General features: G+C 40.3%; 1 protein-coding gene across 1 annotated transcript in view; it reads right to left on the reverse strand.

Annotated features, from left to right (window-relative positions):
- The window catches only part of PLA2R1 (phospholipase A2 receptor 1), a 103,435-nt gene that overhangs the window by 65,283 nt on the left and 11,724 nt on the right, over window positions 1–26,428 (reverse strand). The window contains exons 2-9 of the mRNA XM_019727258.3: window positions 22,623–23,006; window positions 20,009–20,182; window positions 10,095–10,268; window positions 8,332–8,445; window positions 7,705–7,848; window positions 5,384–5,578; window positions 3,629–3,786; window positions 330–428 (exon numbers count right to left, since the gene is read on the reverse strand). Coding sequence (XP_019582817.3) covers window positions 330–428; window positions 3,629–3,786; window positions 5,384–5,578; window positions 7,705–7,848; window positions 8,332–8,445; window positions 10,095–10,268; window positions 20,009–20,182; window positions 22,623–23,006 — 1,442 coding nt within the window. The remainder of the gene's footprint in view (window positions 1–329; window positions 429–3,628; window positions 3,787–5,383; window positions 5,579–7,704; window positions 7,849–8,331; window positions 8,446–10,094; window positions 10,269–20,008; window positions 20,183–22,622; window positions 23,007–26,428) is intronic.

Raw genomic sequence — 26,428 nt, forward strand, 5'->3', positions numbered from 1 at the left:
GTTTGTACAGATGGTATAATAGTATCATTTACATTTTTATTTTTTTTTACCTCAAAAGAAAAGTCGTCTTAGGTCAAAGAGGATGGAAAGACAGTCCTTGCAGAATTGTAAGTCTTTTATGTGCCTCTAGCTGATAACTGGTTTGTTGAAAGTATTCCACACTCAGAAGAAAAGGAGGAGAGAAGGAAGGGAGAGAGGGAGTAGAAAGAAAAGAGAGAGCAAAGGTAGAAGAGGGAGGGAGGGAGAAAGTTCCACTGTAAGTTAATGGTGGATAAATTGTTTTAGTTATGAAGTCCCTGCCCGTAAATCACAAGGTTAACAGCATTTACCTCCTGACAGCCCGAGTCAGTGTTGGAAAGGACGTGGCCTGCTTTCTTACAAATGTAAGAAAGGGTTTCTTCACAACTTTTCACTTTCCAGTGTCCCTCCTAAGGGGAAAAATATTACAAGATGAAGGAATACATTCCATTAGTGATGCTAATAGGCAACGCCAACTATTTTGAATAAAAATATGGTTAATAATCAGTGGTTCAGGATGGAGTAACATGTCAGGACCTGTGTTGTCATTCGAAAGGGCTGATTCTCCCTGTACATATGAGTGGGAGGCCCTGCTCTCTCTCCAACATATAAACAATTCCAAGACGATCAATCCTAGATTGGTGGGCAGGAGGGGAGCAGCAACGAGTACTTCTTGCTGTGTGCCAGGCTTAATGTTGAATGACTTTCATATATTATCTCAACATTCCTGTGAGGTAGGCATTGTTCCTCCCATTTTAAAGGTGAGATTTAATAGTTTGCATAAGGTCCCGCAGTCAGTAAAAATCAGAGCTAGGATTTAGTACCAGGCTCAGGTGGCTTTACAATAAGCTGCTCTCAAATTTTCTTGTAAAGGGATGGGTTAGAGCACTGATTCTCAATCTTTAGGGTACACCAGAATCACCTGAGGAGTTACCAAAACACAGATGACTGGTTCCCACGATCAGTGAGTGTTTCATTCAGTAAGTCAGGTGGGACCTGACAATTCACATTTCTATCAAGTTTTCAGCTGAAGTTGATGGTGCTGGTTGGGGGCCAACCACTTGGATGAAACCATTCCATAGACCTAGTGAGAATACTGTTTCCACTCTTTAAGCACTTCTAAGTGTAAAGTACAACTGCTAATAGGTTAAAATTTTATGCTTCTTTCCAAAGAATTTTTTATTTTAACACAAATCAGCCCATTAGGCTAAAACCATACAATTCAAATTTTAGGTGGTATCTCAGGCATGTAGGCTTTTAGGGGAATATGGGGCCCTTCCATGACCCTCAGAAACATACTCTGCAAGAGGCTGACCTCACCACCTGTAAGAGCAGCCCCTTGGTCGTCCCCCTGCAGTTACAGAATAGAGGCAGGCACACTATAATTGCTTAATAACTATTGGATGGATGCATGAATGAATAACCAATTTCCTAGGTTCTCACATTCAAATTCAGGCTTCAACCATGCTTAGGTAACTTGTTAATTATAATAATTATATTCATATTGAGTTCTATTTCATGGGAATAAATGTTATTTTTTATACATCTGCTATTTAAGGAGCTACTGAGCTGCCATAAAGGGCACCACAAAATATCACACAACAGCATTGTCCTGACATATCCGATAATATTAATACCTATCCTTACTCTCTTAAAAATAATTTTTCTATCCAAATGTTGGCTCCTGTTTTGTGAACATGTTAAGTGAAAGACTCATGTCTGTGAAATAAAACAGGAGAATATCAGTAGGAAATGAAGGTCAACTTAATTATATCTAAACTAACAAACCAACAAAGCATCAAATATTATAGAATAAATTGTGGTGGTTTTCAGCAGAGTTAGACCCAAGACAAATAGTTACAGAGGTGATTGTCCTTCCTCAAACGTGACTCTGAGACACTGCCTTAGCACCATAATAGTAAGTGCACAAATCAGTGACCGCCTTAAAAGATAAAACAGTAAAAATGCCATAAAAGTAAGTGCTTAGAAATTTTCCATGTTTGGTTGGCACAGTTACTTTGTCAAACTACTTAAAGAACATGAATACCCTGCTTCTTGGAGGTACTTGATATGGTATCCTGGTGGTTTGAAAGAGTGGGGACACCCACCAAATCCCAATAACCTCCTAAAACTCAGCCAGCGAGTTCAACAGCTATCTGATCAAAGAGAGTAAATCTATTCTAAACATATAATAAACCCTTCAAATGGCTTGGGATTAAACTAATTCTGTATAATCAGATGTTTTAGATAAATGAGAGACTAGAGCATAGGGGTAAGTGTGATGTGAAGGCCACTGGGACCATTACATTCATGTAAGGAAAAGAGCAATTTCCCATTGATTCACAATTTTCAAAAGAGGTTGCACATGCTGTTGAAATCCTTTTATGTTAATAAGATAATAGAGCTCAAACATCATCACTCTCCAGAGTAATCTCCCAACACCTCAGTTCTTCCCCTAATATTCACCATGGTGGACAATGGGGCCAACATCCACCAAAATGGTAGCTCCTCAAGCTAAACACCTCTCTCTCTCTAACCCCCTCATCTCATTTAGCAATGATACCTGTCTTCCAGAGGATCCTTGAATGTGTCTGCTTGTCTCCACATTTACTGTTCCAATTCACCCACCGGAGTAGCCTCCAAACTGGTTTCGCAGCTTCCATTTTACCCCTCTCCAATCTATTCTCTATGTAGCAGCCACAGTTACTTTCAATAATGTAAATCAGACCATGCCCTCTGTTTCCTTGAGGCTTGTTAGTGGTTCCTATACAAGATGCATACGCCTCACATTTTTGCATTTTTCCTTTCACCCTCTCACTATTCACAGCATCTCACCACACTGGTCTTTTATAATTGTAGGGACGGAGTTCCAGAGAGCAGTTTCCAGGCTCTCGGCCTCACGTGGAAAGATGCTGGCTCAGTTATTTGATGGCCATTAGCTGTGATCAGATGGCCATCCGCCATAACTACTTGGCCATTAGTTGTAACCAGTTAGCCATTAGCCACTAATGTAACTGCTGTGGCTACGATGGCAAGGCAGTTGGCAGAGAAGTGGACAGAGGATTGCGGATCACGTGACTCCTGCTTCCTGTGTCTCCAACCCAGCCGCCAGTGAGAATGTAGTGGTATGAACCCCTATCCATGGCTCCTTTGGTGTTCCTTTTCAGCCTCACCATATTCTGTGTCCACCTGCTGAGAGCAGGACCAGAGACCCTGCCTTACATTGATCATCAGACATGGCAAGGCTTGGCCTGTCTTTGGGCTTTGGCACTAGCTGTCCCAGTCTGGAATGTTCTTCCCCCTGCTCTTCAAGAGCTTTTTTTTTTCTTTCTTTAAACCGCAGCTTAAATGCCACCTCTTCAGAGAGCCTTCCTTGACTGTCCTATCTGAAGTAGCTGCCCCAACCCGAGGTTCTCGCCATCATGTCACCTGCGCCCCAGAGCTATCATGACAACTAGAATTACCGTTTTTCCTGTGGGTGCGTGCTGACAGCCTCGCATGGAGCCCCATGAGGAGCAGAGACTGTGTCTGTCTTGGTCTTTGCCATAGCCCAAGCCCCTGGTACATACAAGTCCAGCAAAGTGAGCACTGAACAAATAAATCAACTTACAGATTGCTCTGCTGAGACACATAGCTGGCTTCTATTCGGAAAAATTTGGGGCTCAAGTGTGTGCCAATTAGTAAAGGTGACTGAAGAGCCATTAGACCATTCAAAGGAAACTGGAATTTTATTGCTTCTCAAACCAATCCATGTTTCTGATGCATTTTCTGTAAGAGATAAATGTAAATTACTTACAGGAACCCTATTATGTGTAAAGGAGATAATCACTGGGGCTATTACCAAAATATACCAATTGGTAAGTGATTTCTTCGTATGACCAAACCTGTTTCAGGCTTAGTATAAAATACTTGCTTAAGCCTTTTCCTCCTGTGCTATCCTATCTGATCTGCTCGATGTAGGCCTTATAAGTGGGTCAGAGCATGAGCTAAAACCAATGCAAGGACAAAGCTTCAATGCAAGTCAGATTGCTGGCACTCTAGTTCCTGCTACTGTATGGAAAGTAGATCTGAAAAGTCTGGTTTTGTTTGTGCCTAGAGAAAAGAAAAAGTAGGAAAGTCTACTGCTTTAGGAAAAGAATACACAAAAAAACTTTTTTTTTTTTTTTTTTTTTTTTTTTTTTTTTTTTTTAATGAGGGCGCATCTCACAGTGGCCCATGTGGGGATCCAAACAGCAACCTTGGTGTTATTAGCACCACGCTCTAACCAACTGAGCTAACCGGCCACCCCCAGAAAAAAAAACAAAAATCTTTTAATGGTAGTCTAGCTTTGCGACATATTTTTTTCTTTTTCTTTCTTTCTTTCTTTTCTCTTTCTCTCCTTCCTTCCTTCCTTCCTCCCTCCCTCCCTCCCTCCCTCCCTCCCTCCCTCCCTCCCTCCCTCCCTCCCTCCCTCCTTCCTTCCTTCTTTTTCTTTCTTTCTTTTTTTTTTGCCATGGGAAAAAGGAGCAGAATCTTTTAGAAGCACTGAAATGGCAGCAATGGATTGCTGGAAAAATAAAGTTGGACAGCCCAGGTCAGGTGGAAAGACCCTGTGTAGCTGAGAGAGACATCCAGGTGCCCATATTGAGATGGAGGCAGCCACAGTATTCTTTTAATACCAAATGCAAAGGGTAAGGAAAAAAACAACCCAGAGACATGGATTTCTATTTTCATTCTAAAATAAAACCTAATATTGAAAAGCTCATCAGAATAGCGTCTGGAGATGTTTTTTTTCCGTTTTATAAATTAATTCTAAGTCAGCAATTTCAATGTTTTTTTGTGGAATTCTATGTTGAATACTACATGACACAGGCAGAGGCACACCTGCTCTCTGATCAGCTAAAGCTGGGTGGAGGCCTAGGAGCTTGGAACTCCTGACCATGGCACAAAACTTGAAAACGACCACACCAAAAATATTATCCATTTTCACTGGCTAAAGTTATTGAAATCCAATTATTTGTCTAAACAATTTCCTGTTGCTTGGATTACATGACCACAGTACACTACTGCTATCTAGTGGCCATGAACTGAATTACAGGTTCAGGATTTTTTATTTTTATTTTTAGAAGTTTCAGGAAATTAACTTTGCCCCTTAAAAAATAAAAACATTAATATTTCTGGCATATGTGAGATGTCACAAAGTTTCTGATCATGTATTTTGTAAAAATCCAATAAATTTGCACTACTGGCTATTATTTACACACTTCAGATATATGTGCTGCAAATAATCACTTTTAAATAGCTTAATTTCTTTCCAACACCACTAATAAAGATAGTTACTACATTATATTTCAGACCTATGAAATCAAAGGCATTTGGCACTCACCATTTCCAAGGAGGTTTACAAGAAACTCCACGTCTGCTAAAGAAGCTATTTCTATTAATACACTGTTATCAGACTGGCAAGAATGCAAAGCCTCATCCCAGGTTTTTTCTTCTTTCTGAAGTTTATAGCAATTACAATTGTGGGGATTCCAGCCAGGCTCACAGTGGGTAGCATGATATTTCCAAGCATCTTTTTCTTTTTAAAGCAACAACAACAACAACAAAATGTCATTTTCCACATTTTTAGAACATTACTTATTACCCTTAATATAAGTTGCCATCAGCATATGATTACTTTAAAAATTTGAAAAACAGAAAACATATGAAACAATAACATAGAAATTATGGAATTCTAGATCTCAGAGTTGAGAAGGATCCAATCTATGATCTAGATCTAGATCTAGATGTAGGATCTAATGGATCTCAGTGCTTCATTTTCCAGATGAGATATCTAAGGCACAAAGAGGTAAGGAGACATGGTAAAGGCCATATAGCCAAAACTGAGAGTTAGGGCTAGATATAAAAATTACCAGCTAGAGTTGTCCGTTTTTAAAAGCTTTTCACATTGACAAAGGAATATTATGGAAAATAATTTAAATGATATTCTAAGGATCATATGTGCAGTATATGGGTGGAGGTACATATTTATCCTCAGCTGAAAAGAGTCTGAAATTCTGGCCATTTCCTCTAGAGCAGAGATGACAAATAGCTTTCATCTTGAGGGTCAGTCTGAGTGCTTGTAATGTCCCTCCCGGTTCATATGAGTATGGACTCCAGGTTAGACTTAAAGGAAAATAGTGTCATAATGCTTTGACACTGGAAGGGAAGGCAGTGGTGTGCATAACAAGTGTTGGCTTTCCTCTATCCAGGAACTTGCCCCCAACCTGGTGATAGCATTTTTACTTTATTTTAGTAACCACAACTGAGTACCTCCCTTAAGCACTAATTTAGTTAGATACAACTCCATTGCTATTTGGGAAACAAGACATGCTTTTAAAATTGTTCCTAGGACTCTGACAGCAATTAGAATCACAATCAAAGAAAGTTAGCACATTTAGATATCATCTATTCCACTGATTTCAACCTAAAAAAAAATGAGTCACAGAGCCCCTTTAAAAATGGAACCTTAAACTTCACTGTAAAGGTAAGATAAGATAAAACAGGAACTTCTCTGATTAAAACAAGGGTGGGGTCAGGCTAGTAACCTAGGCATCCTGGAAACACAGTTGGAAGACACTGGGCTAGATCATCAAAATTATTAGTTGAACTTGAAGCAACAGCAAATAATCCAAACAAACTTGGCTTAACTACCTTCATTTCTGGTCTCTGACCTCAATCAGTAGATCAAGGGAGTAAATAAAACAGAAGCAAAGAAGGGTGGCAGGAGGGCATAAGAAAGAAAAAAAACGAAGAAGGAAGAATTGAAGGGAAATGAAAGAAGGAAGAGAGGGAGGGAAAGAACAATAATGACAGTAGCAATTTCAGCACATTCTTGAAATAATGAAAAATATCTCTACATAACAAGAAGGCATGCTTCTTCTGCCCCGGCCCCCATATTCTACAATACCCCTAGGCTTAGCTACTTAAAGGAAAACAAAAGTTAAAGCCTAATTGTAAGGGATAATATTTTAAAATGATAATTCAGCTTATTACTTTAAATCTAGAGTTGTTTCTAATTATACTGGTAATGATTCTTTTAACAATGGTTATGTTTTTATCTCTACATTCTGAGTTAAGACATTAATTCCCACAGAAACTTAAAAGAGGTAACAGACCTTAAAAACAGAAATAATTGGGTTTCCAGCTACTAGATTGTAATTAGGTAGTATTTAAGTCTTAGTTACACCTAAAAGTTTTGTATGTTATTTCGGGAAAGAGGATGTGTTACTAAAAAATATTTATGGAGTGTGATAGGAAATCAATGAAGTAAAACATTTTATAAAACTATTTTCTAAGTTACATTTACTTTGTATTGTAACCATAAATAAAACTCAAAGCTAGAATAGAAAAGGAAGCATATTTAGTTTTTCTAATTCAGAGTGACTAAGAACGTAAATTTTTTAAAAAGAGAGGGAGAAAACGTTTTTCATGTTTACGTTAGTTTGCTTTATTTTAGTTTTTAGTAAAAACCTAAATGCATTTGTTAAATTCATGGTGCCTTTGGAATACAGATATTATCTAGTTACACATTTTTATTTATATAAAAACTAGTTTTAACTAATTTAAATCATAAATGAGATGCAAAAAAAAATAGAGGAATTTGAATATATTGAGAGGATGAGTAAGCAACTCATGAGAACAACTGAAAATAAAAACACTTACCAACTACTTCATGATCAGTATGGTCTAGGTATTTCTTACATATATAGGGCAAAGTGGCCTCACAGTCCCGACTTCTCCAGGCATTTGGCATAAATGAATTAAATGTTCCACAGTGATATTCAACAAATGGCTCAAAATTTATTTCTGAAAATACAGTGTGTCTGTATTTAATGTTAGAAGCAAAAGCGGTTAGCTTAATATATACTGAGATCTAGTTTTAGCATCAAGGGGAGGACCCTTATCTTTGGCATATATAGTAAATCCTAAAACATGTTATATCTATGATCTTGCAGTTGAAGTCCAAGCATGACAATGGAATGATTTCCCAAAGATAGCCACAGCTGATTTTATTGTTTTAAAGTAGAGAAATATTTTGTTATTTGTGGCCACTTTTTAAAATGGCTGACTAAAATCTTGGCTGTGACCCAAATCCTTCTGCAACCTTGGCTAAATACGTAGCTTACCTTCTAGGGCTCCACTTTCTTGTCTGGAAAAGCCTTATTGGAATTAAGTGAGGCTTAAAATTTTTGATAAACCACTTTCAAAATGATATGCCTTCCATATATGTGGGAAATACTGCTGCTTCAGGCTGTGGGATGATGCCACCTGTTAAAATGCTGCAGGTACCTGGGTTCCAGTTCAGATAGTTGAGTGGTGTTCTATCAGACCACTGCCAGCCAGCATTTTCATCCAACTGATTCAGACCCATCCACACTTCCACTGCTTTGCTGCTCAAGTGCTCTGACATGAAGAGAAATATGGAGTTTGGGAAAAAAAAAAAAAAAAAAATCAATGCTACACTTCTTTTTAGTTTTCCTATTCCTGGAGCATGGAGTCATAAATTAACTCCAGTCAATGAGAGAAGAGGGTTTAAATGCTACTAAACCCCACCCTGGTGCTTCAGAGTCAAAAAAGCCAGCCTCTCACTGTCTTGAGAAACATAGCAATTCTCTAAAGGCTCAGTGACAACAAGCAGCTGTGAAGTGCTCGTTCTAAGCATCCAGAAATGCTGCCTCTTAATGGTCAATCCATCCATCCAAGAGTGCATGGTTACAAATGTCAGACCCTCTAATGTGTGTGAACTCCTGCACTTAAGGGTTTTAGAGGGTGGAGGAGGAAGCGTCCTGGGTCACCCCCAGAAAGTCTTCCTTCTCTTACCACATGCACTCTTACCACCTGTGTGTCTGGTGACCTCAGCTTGGGCACTCAGGAATCCAGCTGAGGAGTCTGGATCCAAAGGATCCATAGCAGGTTGGGGCATAAAGGCCATGCATAATGCAAATGCTTCTCCACTTGAGTTGGGAGAAGATTTCCTGTCAGACTGGCTGGCTCTCTGGCCCCTTCTCCTAACCACTGCACCACAGCTCCTACAGATCCTCACATGTTTCGGTTTGTTTGTTTGTTTGTTTGTTTTTGTTTGTTTGTTTGTTTTTTACAGAGTTCACAGTGGCCCATGCAGGGATCGAACCGGCAACCTTGGTGCTACCAGCACCACGCTCTAACCAACTGAGCTAACTGGCCACCCCTAAGTACAATTTCTCATAGATACTATGTATGGATCCATGTTTTGCAGGAAAAAAAACATGATTATTTCTGGATTGTGGAATTGTGGGAGACTTTTCTTTGGTTTTTCTTTCTGTCTACTTGAAATTTAAAAATTACTCTTGAATAAACATGTACTACGTGTGCAATAAAATCAGGAAAAAGTGTCAGAAACTGTTCATGAAAGTGACTAGTTTTGTGACACTTTCAAATGTTTCCAAAAATTATTTTAAAAATCTGTATGTACACATATAAACATTTAATCTTTAAAGGTGAAGTAAGAGGAGAGTTTAGGTGATAGGTGAAACACAAGACCCCGCTCATTAGCACAACTTTTTTGGCATCTGATATTATTTTCTTATACTGTTAGTTACCATGTGTGTGCTTTTGCTTTTCCAACTAAGTTTTAAGTTCTCAGGCATCCACCAGAAGGCCTCCAATGTACCGGCACCCAGTGAGTAATAGGTAAGATTTTAATGAATGAATGAATGACTTGATTATTTACTAATGGAAACTGAATGGCTAAGATCTCTAGCAGAGCAGGAATTTGTATTTAAGTTTCAAAGTCTCCCAGATTCAACTGCTTGAGCAGCAAACTCTCCTGGGTCCCTTGCTTGGGCCTTAACTTCTCTACTCCAAGGGGGAGAAAACAAGGAAGACATGACTGGGTGCTAAATGGAATGGCCTGCGGTTCCAGTCAGAATTCTGGGTGTGAGTTTGGACAATATGAATAAAAGAAAATATTTTCCAAGGAACTTTTTTCCCCCAGAATATATCATTGCATACATGGATGTAATTGTTAACAATAGTCATTTTAATTGTATCAATAGCAATGTTCACCTACTTACTCCTTATGAATTTTTCTTCAGCCTCATCTGCAATACTTAGTAAAGCACCTCCCTGCATCTGGCATGAAGAATGTGCCTCGCTCCAGGTTAGAGATGAAAGCAGGTTGAATTGGTAGCAAATGTGTGAATTGAGATCTTTCTCCCAGACAGTGTCACAACCCACCTCTGCAGATGCTGCAAACAAAGACCATTGAAACATAAAATAAAGTCTTACTTTATCTATACAGCAATATATTTCTAAGAGATATTAGAACGGAATGAATCCAACTTGCAACCTAAACTTAACAATCTAAAACCTCAGTGCCTTATTGATTCTCGATTTGGTGTCTATGATGAAATTTGCATTGTTATCCCGTTGGCACTTCTAGTTAAACTCTTTCAAGATTAAAAGGAAATTCTAGAAATTATCCATAGAGAATCCCTGATCCTTTCTGGGAAAATAATAGAAGCCATTTGTAAGAGAAGGAAATAGAAATATATGTGAAAATAAACACCTGAGTTCTTTAAAACGCAAGTATTTAGAACTTCATACTGAAAGCTGTGTGTATTTAAATGTTTAATTGAGATAGAGGCAAACATTGTTTCAAAAGGCTTTCCCCACCCTCCCAAATACCAAAATGTTAGAGGAAATAAAGGATACAGTTGAAATATGAGTCTATAATGAACAATTTTCAAATAAACATTGAGAACAGGAACACTGATATTTAGTTTAAGAAAGTTCTTTCAGCCAAAAGGAAGAAAAGCAAAACCTGCTTATAAAACATTGACCAAGGATTGCATAATGTGCTTAAAGTATAATAAAGAATGAAATGTGGATCTGAAATCTGAAATTTATTGAAAATGAAGGCCTGGTTTGGGTGCTTTTGCTAAAATTTTAAATCAAAACTCAAGGTAAACTAAGCAGCTACAAGAATTCCATGAACAATCAAACTCAGCCAAAGAATTTCAGAATATAGAAAATGTGAACTGTGCTGTAGCATCAGTGTAGCTGAGGGACAGGCAATCTGCTAAAATCTAGAAAAGACTTTTCCATAGTGTGATTCACAGAATAATACAGGTCCTGTGGGGTCCTGGCACAGCCTCCCTGGTCACCTGTGTGGGTTGTGTGTTCCCTCCTGTTATAGTTGAGCCTTGAGTACTATTGGCCAAGCCAGTGGGTAGGGTTGCCCCTCAGGCTGATCGGCTGTGGGGTTTGGCCAAGTCCACAGCTTATGGGCTGCCGTGGGGTGGGGGGGGGTGCTTACCCCACTGAGTGGGATTCGACCTAGTGGGTCTGGTCCCTGTTGAGACTCCCCTTTGTGTGTGCCTCTTGTGGTGCTAACTGGGCGGTGCTTTGCTGTGGTCTGAAGCCAACCTCCAAGTATGTTGGTTCTGGGGCCTCTTAGGAGGGGCTCTAGTGCAGGCCCAGGTCACCCACTTTCTGTGACTGGTCAGGGGCTACCTTATAGGAGCTATAAAGCAATCCACAGTTGTTTGCTGCCTGTGCTAAACCTGGAGGCACATGGGAGAGGTCATGCTATGAACTGAGGATGGCTGTCACCACTACCCAGCCTGGGGTAGCTCCACAAAAAGTCAGGATACCCTGGCCACCTGCTGGCTCCTTTAAGGTTCAGCTGTTGATAGAGCCTCATGCGGTATGCAATTTGGGTGAGGCAGGATCTTAGGGAGTCACTAGAGTGGAAAGAGTTGTGGTCACCAGGTTAATGTAAATTCTGGTTGGTGTCAGTGCTGAGCCTGGAGTGAGTCAGCGAAAGTCTCAGCACACTGAGGCAGTTGCAGCCTGCCTGGGGCCTGCTGGACTCTGCTAGTTTTCCAAGAAAGAGTGCATTGTGGGTGGGGTTGGCTGCTCGTGAAGAAAGTGCCTCTGGCATTGGCGGAGTTGGGTGAGGCGGGGCTCAGTGAGTCAGCAGAGCTCACCAGACCAATCAGATTCAGATTTGGCCTGTGGGGGTGGGCTCAACACAGAAAAGGTGGCACCCACCTGCCGGCTCCGTGGAAGCAGGACCCCTCACAGGAAAAATGGCTCTCATACTGAGGCCACACACCTCAGTCTGTCCCCGTATGCCTCCAGCACCTTCCGAGTCACCGTCCCTCCACCATCTCTCAGCTCAGGGTGAGTGCCTGCGCGTTAGAGTCTGTGCATGGGCCATTTAAGAGGATGTCTGGGTTTCCTGCAGCTTTTTTGTCCACCTGGATGGTTGGGACACGCTCTGTTTTTCACAGCCAGATATTGTAGGGGAGCCTCTTCTCAGCACCAGTACTCTGGGCTGGGGAGCCTCATGTGGGGTCTCTCTCTCCTCTGGAGGGAACCTGTGCTGTGGAGATATCCCTCCTGATTCTCAACTGCCACATGGAGGTTTGGGGCCCGTTTTGCATCTCCACCCCTCCTACCAGTCTCGACGTGGCTGCTTCTTTGTATTTTCAGTTATAGGTCTTCCGTTTGGCCAGACTTCAGGTGGTTCTCCAGGTTAATTGTTCCATAATTTAGTTGTAATTTTAATGTGTTCATGGAAGTATGCAGGCACAGTGTTTATCTACTCTGCCATCTTGGATCTCCTCTATATAGCCTAGTTTTGTTAGATTTCCCTTGGTTTTGGATTATCTGTGCCTGTTCTTAAGCTTAATTGAAAGAAAACTTCCAGTCAAATGTTTGCAACAGGCGCTCGTATTCTCCTAAGTAAGTTCATTTGTCATTGAAATTGGTTTTAACTAAAATATAAGCATCTGTACTTCTGTGTAGGCAGATACTAGTCATCTCTCTGCTTCTCTAGGTGGGCTGCATGTCACTCCATGGATCTTAGTGGAAGGTTTTATGGTAACAAATGGAATGAAAATGCTACCCTGGGCCAGGTGCTGTGATGTGCTGTCTTGATATCCCTTCAGGACTAAAGGTCTTATCTCCCCAGCTACCAGCAGGCATCTCTCAACATTAAGGCTTCTTCAAGGATTTCCTTGGTTGAAGAGTCTCTGCCCAATGTTACTCTGCTTTCTCAAAGTCTGCTGGCAAACCATGACTGGTCAGGTCAGGGCTAGAAACCCCTCCTCTCATCCCAACTGGGGGGCAAATCTAGCTTGAAAATACCTTATAGGGTCAGCCAGGCCTGCATCACAATTCCGCCAATCCTGCTCTATTCCCTGCTTTCCAACATGTATCGATCCTGAGAACACTGCCCAAGAAACCTCCTGCAGGTTAGTCTCTGCCTCAGAGACTGCTCCCTGGGAACCCACTTGGCACAGGCTTGCATCGTGGCCTGGGGACTTTGCATTCATTTATTTTTAGTTCTCTAGGTTTTTCATATATAATCTCTCTTTCCAAGCCACTGAAAATGCAAGTTTGAAGGCTGGTGTCTCACGTACATTTAATTACCTTGAAAAATTAGAATCTAAGGGCTAGAATCCTATTGTTATATTTCTTTGCATTTTTGGTTGTTTTTATATGATCTCTTCTGTTGCTAAATCATGAATTCCTTGCAAGAAGCAAATGTGTGTGTATATCTTTGAATCTCCTATTATTTGATGACAAATTACCCAAATCGTTTGCATAATGTTATAAATAGGTGATATTCTCCCTCCCAAAATGCACCTTTCTTAATGAACTAAAGTGTATTTCTGTCAGCACTGGTTTTTATCATGGATTATGACTGAGATGCAGACATCCCCTTTTCTCTGTTAATGTGTCCTCTTTTTCTCCCTTAAGGATACAGCTTTGCCATTGTCCCAGGTGTCCTGTTTCTTGCCACTTTTAAAATGGTTGAATTCTTTAAAAAATGAATTCTTATATACCATTAGAGCAACTCCAATATGCAAAGTCACTATTTCCGTCTCCACTTGCTCTTTCATATACTCAGCAAATAGTTATTGAATATGTGCTTCCTGTAAAGTGCTATGTTGATAAATCTCATGTAAAAGAGATACCAGGCCAAGTCAGGACTTCTTGCTATACATTCTCAATGCCTTACGTGTTCCTTGGTAGCCCTGATCACAATGAAATTGAAATGATGCATTATGTGATTTATTGTTGATTATCTGTGTTTGCTTATTTTCTGATAAAATGTAAGTATCAGGAAAGCAGGTACCATGTTCCATCTTTTTCATGTTATTCCTCCAGTTTGCCCATCAGCATTTAAAAGTTATTGGGTAAAGGAGAATATGCCATCCAGGAAGCTGAGAAGTGATGGCCACACAAGAAAGAGAAAAATTAGTGAGTGTGGGTTCCAGAAACCCAAGAAAGAGATGATGTCAATTTTGTTACTTATTGCTGACTCTGAGTAAGATGAGGACTGAGTCCATTGGTGACTTTAGGGGACACTGTTTCAATAGAGGAACTCAATCCCTGCCTTCTGTGTGCCTGCCCTAACAGATGAGCACTGCCAAGGAAAATCATTCTGATTAATTCATTATCAACCACCCTCACTACCACTTGGAAACATTACTAGTTTTCTCTAGTAAGTCTGCTCACCCACAGCCACAATTCCCATTTCGTGACTTTCCTCTTGTCCAAACCTCTCACTCCTGCCCTCTCTGAGAAAGCCCACAAGCACTGGACTAATTTCTCCTCCTTTGCTTCCATCACCTAACCCATCAACTTTCTTGGACCTGTATTATCTTTCCCTCTTCCCTCCAATGGAGAAACTGTCTTTACATCTATGAAAGGCCAGTCTGTCCACTGAGAATCTGTCTTTTGAGAGACCAGATGTACTCCACCAGTTGCTTTCACTTTCCTGTATCTTTAACCTCTCTCTGTTAGATCATTTCCAGATGCACTCAAAGATGGCTGACCACGCCTCGTCCTTAAAAACTAAGAAACAACAAAACTCCCTCGCTTGACCTCCTCATCCAGTCACTGTCTTCTCTCTATCCCACTTAGTCACATACTTTTATACTCTATCTCCAATTCCTCATCTCTCATTTACTCTTTTTAAAAACGAAGTTTTATTGAGATATAACGTAATGTACCATAGAATGCACCCATTTAAAATATAGAATTCAATGGTTTTAGTATAGTGAAAACATTGAGCAACCATCAGCACAGTCAATTTTGGAACATTTTCATCACCCCCAGAAGAAACCTAGTATCCATTAGCAGTCAATCCCCATTCCTCCTCAATCTGTTTGTTGAAAAGACTATTCTTTCCCTATTGACTTGTCTTGCCATCCTTGTCAAAAGTCAATTAACCATAAATGTGAACTCTCAATTTTATTCCATTTTGACCATCCTGTACTGTCTTGATTACAGTAACTTTTTATAAGTTTTGAAATTGGGAAGTATAAGTTCCCCAACTTTGTTGTGTTTCATGATTGTTTTTTTCTTCTGGGTCCTTTGAATTTCCATATAAATTATAGGATATGCCTGTCAATTTCTGCAAAGAAACCAGCTAGAATTTTGATAGAGATTGCTGTAATAGTACCATCTTAACGATATTAAGTCTTCTGATTCCATGTACATGGGATATCTTTCCACTGATTTAGGTTTTTAAAATTTCTTTAAACTGTTTTGTAGTTTTTAGTGCATAAGTTTTCACTATTGCTTTTATTAAATTGCTGCCTAAGTATTTTATTCTTTTTGATGCTACTATAAATGGAATTGTTTTCTTAATTTAATTTCTGGATTGTTCATTGCTACTGTAATACGATACAACTGATTTTTATATATTGATCTTGTATCTTGTGATCTGCTGAACGTGTTTGTTAGTTCTTATAGTTTTTTAGTGGATTCCTTAGGATTTTATATACACAAGATCATGTCATCTGTAAACAGAGATTGTTTTACTTCCCTTTCCAATCTGGATGCCTTTGATTTCATTTTCTTGTCCACTTGCCTTTGCTAGAACCTGCAGTACAACGTTGAATAGAAATGATGAGAGTACACATCCTTGTCTTATTCCTGATTTTAGGGGGAACACATTCAGTCTTTCACCATTATGTATACTGGCTGTGTTGTTTTAAAATAGATTTTATTCATCAGTTGAGGAAATTCCTTTCTATTTCTAGTTTTTCTGAGTGATTTTCGTTTCATGGGGGAGTATGAAATTTTGTCAAATGTTTTCTGTATGATCATGTAGTTTTTGTCCTTTATCCTATTGATATGGGTGTTACATTAACTGATTTCAGATTTTAAATCAATCTTGCATAAAGGGATAAATTCCACTTGTTCATGGTGTACAATTATTTTTATATGTTGTTGGGCTCTGTGTGCTAGTGTTTTGTTGAAGTTTTTTTTTTTCCATCTATATTTATAAGAAATATTGTTCTGTAGTTTTCTTTTCTTGTGATGTTTTTGTCTAGTTTTGGTATCAGGGTAATAGTGGCCTCATAGAATGAATTGGGAAGTGTTCCCTCGTTTTCTGTTTTTCCATTTACTCTTTAACGCACTCAATCTGGCAACTAGAAGATATCTTGTTAAGGTCATCAATGACTTCCATATTGCCAAACCCAGCAAACATTTAGTTTTAGACTTTGTCAAATCAGGCCCTTTGAAAGCATTTGGCAAGCTGAGCTCCCTCCCTCTCCTTGCTGATATACTCTATGTTCTTGACTCACATGCCTGGCCACCCTTTTACCTCTATGGCTGGCCTTTCTCGATCTCTTTGGCTGGTTCAGTTTTCTCTACTCAAACTAAATGTTGAGGTCTTAAGACTTGGCCCTGAACCCCCTTCCTATTTGTTTTACACACGTTCCAGACTATCTAACCTATTCCCATAAATTCCTCTCCTATAAATCTCAAATATATAAAGACCTTTATGTCTAACTGCCTACTCCACATCTCCACATGCTTGACTCAACATATAACATGTCCCCATCTGAATGCTTGGTTTTCTCTCCCAAATCTGTATATCCATTAATTTAGCTATGCAGAAAGCTGGGGTCTTAATTAACACCCCACTTTCTCTCTTATCCTCCAAGTCTGTCCTTACCAGTGAGAAGTCTAACTCCTCTTAAAAACCTATGGATAATGTTTTAGGCCTGATCATAAGCAGTTACAAAGGCTTTACCTCTCAGGCCTCATGGGAGAAAGCTGCCCCCCCCCCCCCCCACACACCATACTTTGTACATAGCCAGGTTCAAGGACAATCAGATCATTCCGGATGTTGAAATCCTAAAAGAAAATCTCAAACTAACTAAGCATGACTCTCCAGCTGTGCAAAGCACACAACCAAGAAGGGCCTAGCATGTCCTAGAATTGCCTAGAAACAAACCCAGAGAGATTCCTATAGACCATCTTTGTTCCTGAAGATCTATAGTCACAGATGTTTTCTCACATCCCTCACTGCTAGTGTGTTTGTGTTTATTAATGCTACATTTAAGTTTTTGCTCACTTACTACCAACTTTTTAAAAAAGGCAGCATAATTTTACATTGAGATACTAAAAATACTTCCATGTAAGAAAGATGAGATGCAGAAGGACAAATCTTTAGTCCATGCCGTCCTCTATATCTTATCCCCATGGAATGGAAAGAGTTATCAGCAGCTTGCTAAAATTTCAGTCTCTGACACATCATTTTAAGTTATGTTGGCCACCAGGAACCAAAAGTAATGAGAAAGGAAGAAAACTGGTATTGTAATTTAGTACTGTAGAAATAAACATGCTCTCTGCTGGTTATGGTAAAGGTCAGGAGAGCTGGAACCTGGCAGGCTGTCAGAGGAAGCCTTTGAGCTGTAGGAAGCTGAACAAATCGATGGTATGGAGAGGGAGGAGCCCGGAGCATCACTAAACACAGGCTTCCACCTGGAAAACCATAACTGGCTAACGTGACAAAGGACGGTGGGGACAGCGCTCTTTGCTGAACCTCCAGGAAAATACTGTGGTTTAAAAAAAAATGTCCCTAGTATTAGGGTAAAGTGATATACACGTTAATTTTATTAGTATTGGTTTACTTATTTTTTAATAATGACATCTATTAGAGATGGAAATGGAAAGAGAAGATGATGCTAATAATAAGACATCTAATTCAGAATCCAAGAAGTTTAGGGATTGCATGCACATACATGCATTCAAATTTAGATAGAGAAGGCTGATGATCTGACAGTATTTTTCAATAAAGAAATAATTTCACCCTGGTTCGTGAATAGCTGCTCTTCTGAGCTCCTTGAGTGCCCTTTGCTGCCCTAGTCTCCCCTGTACCTCCCCTTCCACCTCATCTCCTCACATTGCAGCAGCCAAGGGGTTAATGCCAGCAGTGGGACTCCTGGTCTCCTAACCCTCACATTAAGGTCCCTCCTTGGATGGGTCAAAAGCACATACCATATTGGTTGTTACATGTCTTTTTTTTAAAAAAACCCTAAATGTCTTAATATCATGCCTGAATATAGATAGATAGATATAGTATGTTGCATAGAATTATAGACTTTGAAACCGGGCTTATGAATTGTCTGATGAAGAATTATCTGCAGCAGGATGACCTGGGCTACTTGTCAAAAATGCAGATGCTTGGGTCTCACACACTGGACCCACTGCATCCCTGAGAGGGGGCTAGGATATGCATTTTTAACTGCCCCCTCCCCCCAGGTGATTGTAGAGCATCATAGCAGACATAGCCTGCATTTTCTGGCATAGAGCAAATCTGTCTGTCCTGTATTCTTCTAGATGCCAAGGTCTTTGAAGGGAGGGTCTTAAGTCCTAATCCTAACACTCTTGGTATTCACCCCTACACCTACCTTAGTGCTATTGGCAGACAATAAAGAGGAACGGTCATCGATTCAGAAGTGTACGCTAACAGGATAAGTTAGGTTTGATGCTGATATGATGATAACGATGATGATGATGATGATGATGATGATGATGATGATGACAGTTAATCCTGCTGAGTGCTTATCATGTACCAGGTACGATGATATGTGCCCGAGATGCATTACTTAATTGGATCCTCTCAATAACCCTATTAGGTACTGGTTTTATCTCTATTTTATGGTAAAGAAAATGAAACTTAAGATCTCATCATTGGGAGTAAGGATTCCAGTCTTGGTCTTCCCGGTTTCAGAGCCTATACTCTTTCTTATTCTCTACGCCATACTGGCTCTTAGATTAGAAAACAATTCTATAGATAACTTATAAATCAGATTCTTTCAAGTTAATCTCTTCAATTTGCTTTTGGTTCAAATGTATTTATATTTGTAGAGAGGAGGTAGGCATGGAAGAGAAGGAGATTGTAAAAGCTATACTCTGACTCTCAGGAACCTAGGTGAAAGAAATTGAATATAGAAAGCAGAAGGTATATGTAAATATTCCCTAATACTTAAGAACCACTGGAAAACTTTTAGCTCAATAAAAATAAAATAAAATAATAAAATACCAACTGAAAAAAAAATGTTATAGCATTGCAGCTATCACTGGACCTTGAAAATCAAGTTAAGAAGAGAAAAGATTTTAAGGTTATACCTAGAAATTGAGTAGTAAGGAAAAGGGACCAAGATGGGAAGTCATTGCCGAGAAATAATGAGGGCAACTGCCATTTTAGAAAGGTCGTCAAGGGGCCAGCTGATCCCTGGACTTGACAATGGCAAGACAAGCAGTCTGGACATGGAGACATTGAGGCAACTCATAAAAAAAAAATAGATTGAAAGGATAACTGAACTTTGTATGCATTCAGGTTTGTTTTGAGTATTTTGCCTGGAAGCCAGGATTAATGAGATCACAGACTATTATAATTTGATTCCGGTTAAAGCATCCTTATATACTGAGCTTAATGAAGAATGGCTAATTAACATCTTTAGAACGTGAGGAAAGAAAAGGAATATACGTCAGGATTGTCTTTTCAAGGCAAAAACAAACCCCAAATCAAATCTGGGTAAATAGAATCAGACTGCATATTCAGACTTCAATATATCAATCTCAGTGCTTTCTTTAGATACAGATAACTTTCTCATCATCCTTGATTCATTCATGACATATGAAGAAGAGAAGATTTCATTCTTACTGGGATCTGGGCAGAATCCCCACTTCTCATCTCTTTCATAGCGGCTTGTGGTGGCACACCACAGTAAGCCGTCTTCCCGCCCTTCCCGGGTGCATTCATGATGCCACTGGTGGTTGTACTGGAAGGGAAACATGCATGGTGTCCCGTGGGCGTTCCCTTTGAGTGTATACACATCTAGGAGAAAAAAAGGACAAATTCAAATAAGTATTATGCCACCTTGATCTTTGGAAACTGTCATAGAGTGAATGCCTTTTTTTTAGTCACTGAAAACCTACAAAACCTATAGCCCTAGCAATAGCATAGACAACCCTCAGGACCTTACTGTCTAGCAAGCGTACAAAGGCAAGACTTAGTGCTGGGTTTGGAGGATATGCTCATACATGGAGTGTTCATATATGTATCCTACTTGTTTATTCACTGTGGTGCTCTGCTACAGAGCATACATATTTGTGAAAGGATAAAGCGAAAAGGTTAATGGAGGTTTTACTTTAAAATATCTTCCAGTCCCCAAAGGCATCAGTATTCAGCATCGGAACTTCAAGTGCTTCTATGAATTTGTTCATCCAGCAAATACTTATTGAGTATTGAATGTGTCCAACCCTGGGGATATAATAGTGAACAAACCAGCAAAAGTTCCCTTTCATAGGGAGCTTCTGTTCTAGTGAGGAGAGGCAACAAGAAAGCAAATATACAAGTAAACATATCATTTCTTGTAACAGTAAGTACCGTGATGAAAAACAAAATAAGGTAAGAAGACAATGACCTGTGTGTGTGTGTGTGTGTGTGTGTGTGTGTGTGTGTGTGTGTGAAGAGGTAGAGGCGCCCTATTTAAGATCGGTGGTTAGTGAAGGCCTCTGAATAAGAACTAGGTAAAGTGAAGGAGCAAGTATTAGGAACAGGGTTGTTTTGGCAGAAGGAACAGCACTTAGGGGGAACTTGTGACAAGAACGTGTGCGGGATGAATGTGGAAGAGCATGGAGGTGCGATGGGGGTGGAATCAGGGCAGTACTGGAGCGCCAGCTCACAGAGGCCGGCTCTGCCATGTCATGGACTTTGGCCTTTACCATGAGGTTAGTGGGACGTCACTAGACAGTTTTGAATGGGGAAGAAACATGATCAGATTTCCATTTTTAAAGGCTCACTGGGGTGCAGTTTGGCAAACAGGGCCCTTGCAGTGAGGGGGCAAAGTGAGATGGCAGAGAGGCCTCCACAGTCATCTAGGAGAGACGACAGTGCCAAGATGGCCAGCTGGCAGGTTTCTCGGAGTATTTCAATAATCCATCATCCTTGGCCTTCAGCAGGAAACACCTTTTCATGCCTCAACCGGGGGTTAGTTACTGTGGTGAGAGGGATCAGGGCCACCCTCAAATAAGGCGATAGGTCCTGGAGGGAAAGGACTGGCTATGGGGATTCAACCACTTTCCCACAATTAGCAGGGGCTGGACTAAGCTCACACAGCATCACCAGTGCTAGAGGTTAAGGCTGTTTAGGAACTACTGGTGTTTCAGGACACAGCGTCTGGTTTCAGTCCCTGCCTTCTCTTCAGTCTTCCCCTGTGTGCAAGTGAGTGTGGGTGTACAGCTAAAATGTTAACATAAAGCAAAATGTCAGTTCTTCCTTAGAATTGCAGGTTTGCAGCACTTGCTTCATTGCAGTGAGTCCTAAAAATAGTTTGTTCTTAGCTCCATCTCTTTTTACTCATGTTTTGTAGGTACAGGAGGAAGTCCTGCCTTGGATCTTAGTAGTTTCTTGCTCTGCTTCCTAGGACTGGTACAGATTCTTAGAAAGATAGGCTCTCCTTAAGGCACACTTTTACAGAGCTCCATGAAGGTGGGGACCACATCTGTTCTGTTGGCCACTATGCCTGAGAAACAGCCCTCAGTAAATGTGTGATAGATGATGAATGGATAGATGAATGGATGAATGAAGAGCACTACAAAACAAAATCTGAGAAACAAGGTTGGGGTGTCAGAATTTAACTATGCTCATTTCTTTCTTCTATTGTTTTTTTTCCTGTTTAAAAATGCCAAATATTACAGAACTATGAAAAATGAAAGCCCTCCCAGCTCCCAGACCATGCTTTCCCATTCCCTGGCACACACCAAATAACCACTGACAAGTCTGTATTTAAATGCCTTGTCACTTGACCTTCCAATGGTTGCCATCCAGGCATTGGAGGCCCTGAGTTGTTCTGCAGGCACACTCCATCCACGAGACTGAGTTTCTCCAAGAGAGATGGTGGCAGGAGACTTTCTTATACTCGCCCTGCCAAATCTTTAACTTCAAATATCTTTTCCTCCTACCTTCATTTTCTTTCTCACTCTTTTCCTGTTTTCCTCTTTTCCACTGATTCCCAAAGTCAAATGTTTCCTCCTCCGATACCTTTAACTTCTGAGAAGCTCTGCTCCTTTAGCAGAAGTTAGCAAATCCATTCCCAGGCTCTGGTAATTCTTTTACAATAAGCGAGTAAGCAACTAAAATGCATTTAGCAGAAGTCCATTGAAGTTCTGCGGGCTGTGCCTCTTTCATGTAATGTATTTTACAAATCTTTACTTATGGGCAAACTTTCTAACTATATCATTTCATGAGCACTTTGGTTGGAATTACTTTTTACCTTTGTGCAGATATTCACAAATGCCTCCACCACCTGACATGTAGGAAATCCATTTATGAAGATATTTCCATGAGGCCACCAGCGTGTCGTCATGCTTCACCTGGACCATGTACTGGAGCGGGCCGGTGATCGTTTTCTTGTTACAGCGCCACCTCAGGGACACCTGAGTGGAATCACATTCATATATGCTTAACGGCTGCTGGGGATCAGATAAATTCAGGCCCAGGCAACCGCTGCATCCTATGTTAAAGAGGCGATGGTTTGAAACCCATTTCCATAGCATGTACTTGTTTGCTGGTTTGCAGTTTTCCAGGGTCAGAACAGATTTGCCTGCTTGAACGCATTTGTCGAGGTTCTCACTTTGGATAATGAATATTCCTTTATCTGAAACAGCAAAATAGAAGACATGGTATGAAAGGTTCATATATAACTAACCAGGGTCACGAGGATCTCAGTGTGCATTGCATGTCTAAGTGTGATATGTCACAACTGGCAGCCGATTTGCACAGTTGATGTGGGGGGGAGGGCCCACCAGAAAGGTTTTATTTGCTCAAAGCAGAGGAGTTTCTTGGGAAGCATAGATGGACTTATTGGAGCTGAGCATTAAATGGACGTAGACCTCTGTTCTCAGAACTACATGGCCCTACAGTAACAAGGGCTACCTGTCAATCCACTCAGGAACGGTAATAAGAGAAAAGGAGCTCGCCACAGCTGGGTAGAGAGCAGGCATTAGTAATAAAAACTCAGGGCTGAAAGAGAGGGACATTGGGTGCCCAGAGGTATGGGGACACTTTGGTTTTCTTCAGACAAGTTCCTGAATGTTAGCAATATAGCAGCTGAATCAAGACCCACTGAAATGAAAATTTCTACCATCATATTCCTGTAGAAAACCCAAAGGATAGATGTGAAGTGCTGCTTTGTGTCTTGATACAAGACACCATGCTGGTGAGAGAAATTGCTTCTCCACATTTGCTTTCTGTGCTGGCTCTGTCAGCGGCAGAAAGGTGGGGACATTTGCTGTGGGGATGGCCTCTTTGCAGGAGCAGTCTTGTTGGGTGGGATGGGCCACAACAGATAGGTGCCCAGGACACTAGCTGAGACCGCACACCTAGATGCATGAGAGGTAGAAGAGCATGCTGAGAACCGTAAAAGCACACAGGCCCCACGTGGTGAGGTGGAGAAAGTAAGCATTGTGTGGTATGCCCTTGAGCCTCCAACCCCTGAGACCCAGAAGAAGAGATCTGGATGAGTTTCCTGTGGAAAAGCTGGGTGGGCCCAACCAGGGAACATGTGTTAGCTGCCTGCCTGCTCTCTTACTTTACCTCAAGTCGTTGGCCTGGAAGACACCTATTATACAATTATGAATTCATCCTTTCACAGGTTTTTTGAAGGTGGAAACTATGTTTAACTTCTTTAGTCTAAGCACAGAATAGACTGAACACATTGTAGAAGCTCAATAAGGTGCTTGATGTTTATTAAACATGCTGGCAGCTGCTGCTTAGGCCTCTGGCTGCTGAGGTGGCTCAGCACAGAATGTCTGGTCAAGTCCAAGAGCTCTCTCGCTCTCCCATTAGCTAGGCTCTCCTCTTACATTTCACTTCCTGTCCAATCTTCAAATATTTGAAGGGACATTATCAGGTTCCCTTAAAATGGCTGTGGTTTAGAGCAACTCATGTCAGGTGGCAGGGGCATAGCAGGGAAGGCAGAGGCCTTCTAAGGGGATCGGAACAGTGTAGAACAAGCCTCCTCACATATTAGTGCACGGGAACAATGCTTCATTTTAGTAAAAGTCCTTTGGGTTTTTCCAAAGTTACTGGGGTCAAGAAGAACTGACTTAAGTAAACAAAAATCATTTAAGACACTGTTAAAAAAAAGGATTGTCAATGTATAAATTAAAGCTATATTTCATTTACTAATTGATAACTTTACTTATAACCATCTATTTGAGGTGTTAAATTAGTTGTCAGAAAATTGCTTTAATCAACATACATCAGAGGAAAAGAGAAGGGAGTGTGTATTGGGGGGGGGGTGTGGGGGGGGCAGAGAATGAATGGTTTTAGGGAGATTTCATTTAGATCAGGAAATTTGTTGTCCTAATGAAGCCCATGTCTGTATGGTTATTAGTAACAGTCATTCAAGATCAAATCTACCTCTTGCCGATGTGATGTAGATTCTGATAATTAACCTTCTCTACAACTCTCCCTTTCACCTTTCCATGCCAGGGTAGAACGTTAACCTTAATTTCTGTTGTAATTTACTAATTACTTTCTAGCTAGCCCAGAGTTCCATTAACTTTTTACTAAAGGATAGTTATTTTACTATAATTGCTATGTAGTTTAGCATCGATATAATATATATATATATATATATATATATATATATATATATATATATTCACATATATCCAGTTCTGCCACTTACTGGCTGGACTTCAGCCCTCTGGGTTTCAGTTTATAAACCTGAGATAGGTGGGTAGACAACCTGGCTAGTGGTTGACAGCTCTGGAATGAGGCAGGCCCACCAAAGACTAGGCTTGTAACTTTGAGTAAATTTTTTGATCTCTGTGAGCCTTGCCTTTCCTCTACGACCTGGAAATATGTATGCTACTGACCTCACAGGGCCATTAAGAGTATTCCGTTAAATAACCCATTTAATTCCATTAAATAACAGCACACCACACACCACCTTGGCATGGGAAAACCTCAGCAAATGCTAGCTGTTGTTATTGCTGTTATTAATGTTATCCCTCTGTCTTCCTGATTCTTGGTCTGTAGATCCACCTGTAGATTTGGTTGAACACCTCTAGAGTGCAAGTCTCTTCCTTCATCATTAGCATGGAAGCTCATTTTTACTTTAGTTTCTGTAGCATATGCTGGGTGTAGACTTTTAGTTTTAAACAATCCTCAAATACCATGCTATCAGTTTTTATGGAGGAAAAAAATACGCTTCAAACAGCCAGATAACAACATTCTTGTCTTGTTTGTTCAAAAATATGTGCAGCTATGAATTAAGAGTCTTCATCTGTTCATCTTTTACATTTATCTGTAAAGTCTATACTGCAGCTCTTTTATAGGAAAGAGAAATACATGATGTTGACAAGCAGTGTATAGGTGGATGGTCTCTGAGTAAGTGGACATGGAAATTATATATCACAATTAAAAAAAGTTTGGAAGGAATAATGTTTTTAAACATCCAAATTACGAAGTGGTAAAAGAAAAGGCGTTGGGGAGGCCGGTTAGTTCCATTGGTTAGAGCGCAGTGCTCTTAACAACAAGGTTGCTGGTTCAATCCCCACATGGGCCACTGTGAGCTGCGCCCCCCCCCCCTCCCCCTGCAACTAGATTGAAACAACTACTTGACCTGGAGCTGATGGGTCCTGGAAAAACACACTTAAAAAAAAAGAAAAAAAAAAGAAAAAGAAAAGGAGTGATAGAATCAGAACTTCTGTAGTCATGCCAGTAATCCTAAAAATACCTTTCCAAAGCAGAAGATATTAGACAAACTTAATCCCATGCTGCTCATTTTTGGGTTGCTATTACATTTCCATGCCTGGCTGCCTTTAGAATGTAGCTTTGGAAAAGTTCTTCAGAATGTTTCATAAACAAGTAGCTCTGGCTTACCAATACCAATAAACCTGTCATCTCCAAAAGAATACTATGTGATGCTAAGCTAAAAAATGACCCGAGCCTACTTTCCCATTAAGCTCTATAATAGAATCTGGTCCTAGAACCATTAATCTCCATAAATTCATTGATGAGAAAACAATTGTTTTCAAATGGACTATGAGGAGACCAATAGGTATCAAT

This window comes from Rhinolophus sinicus, chromosome 17, assembly GCF_057876585.1.
Source record: "Rhinolophus sinicus isolate RSI-liver-muscle chromosome 17, RSI-T2T, whole genome shotgun sequence".
In the NCBI taxonomy this organism is placed as follows: domain Eukaryota; kingdom Metazoa; phylum Chordata; class Mammalia; order Chiroptera; family Rhinolophidae; genus Rhinolophus; species Rhinolophus sinicus.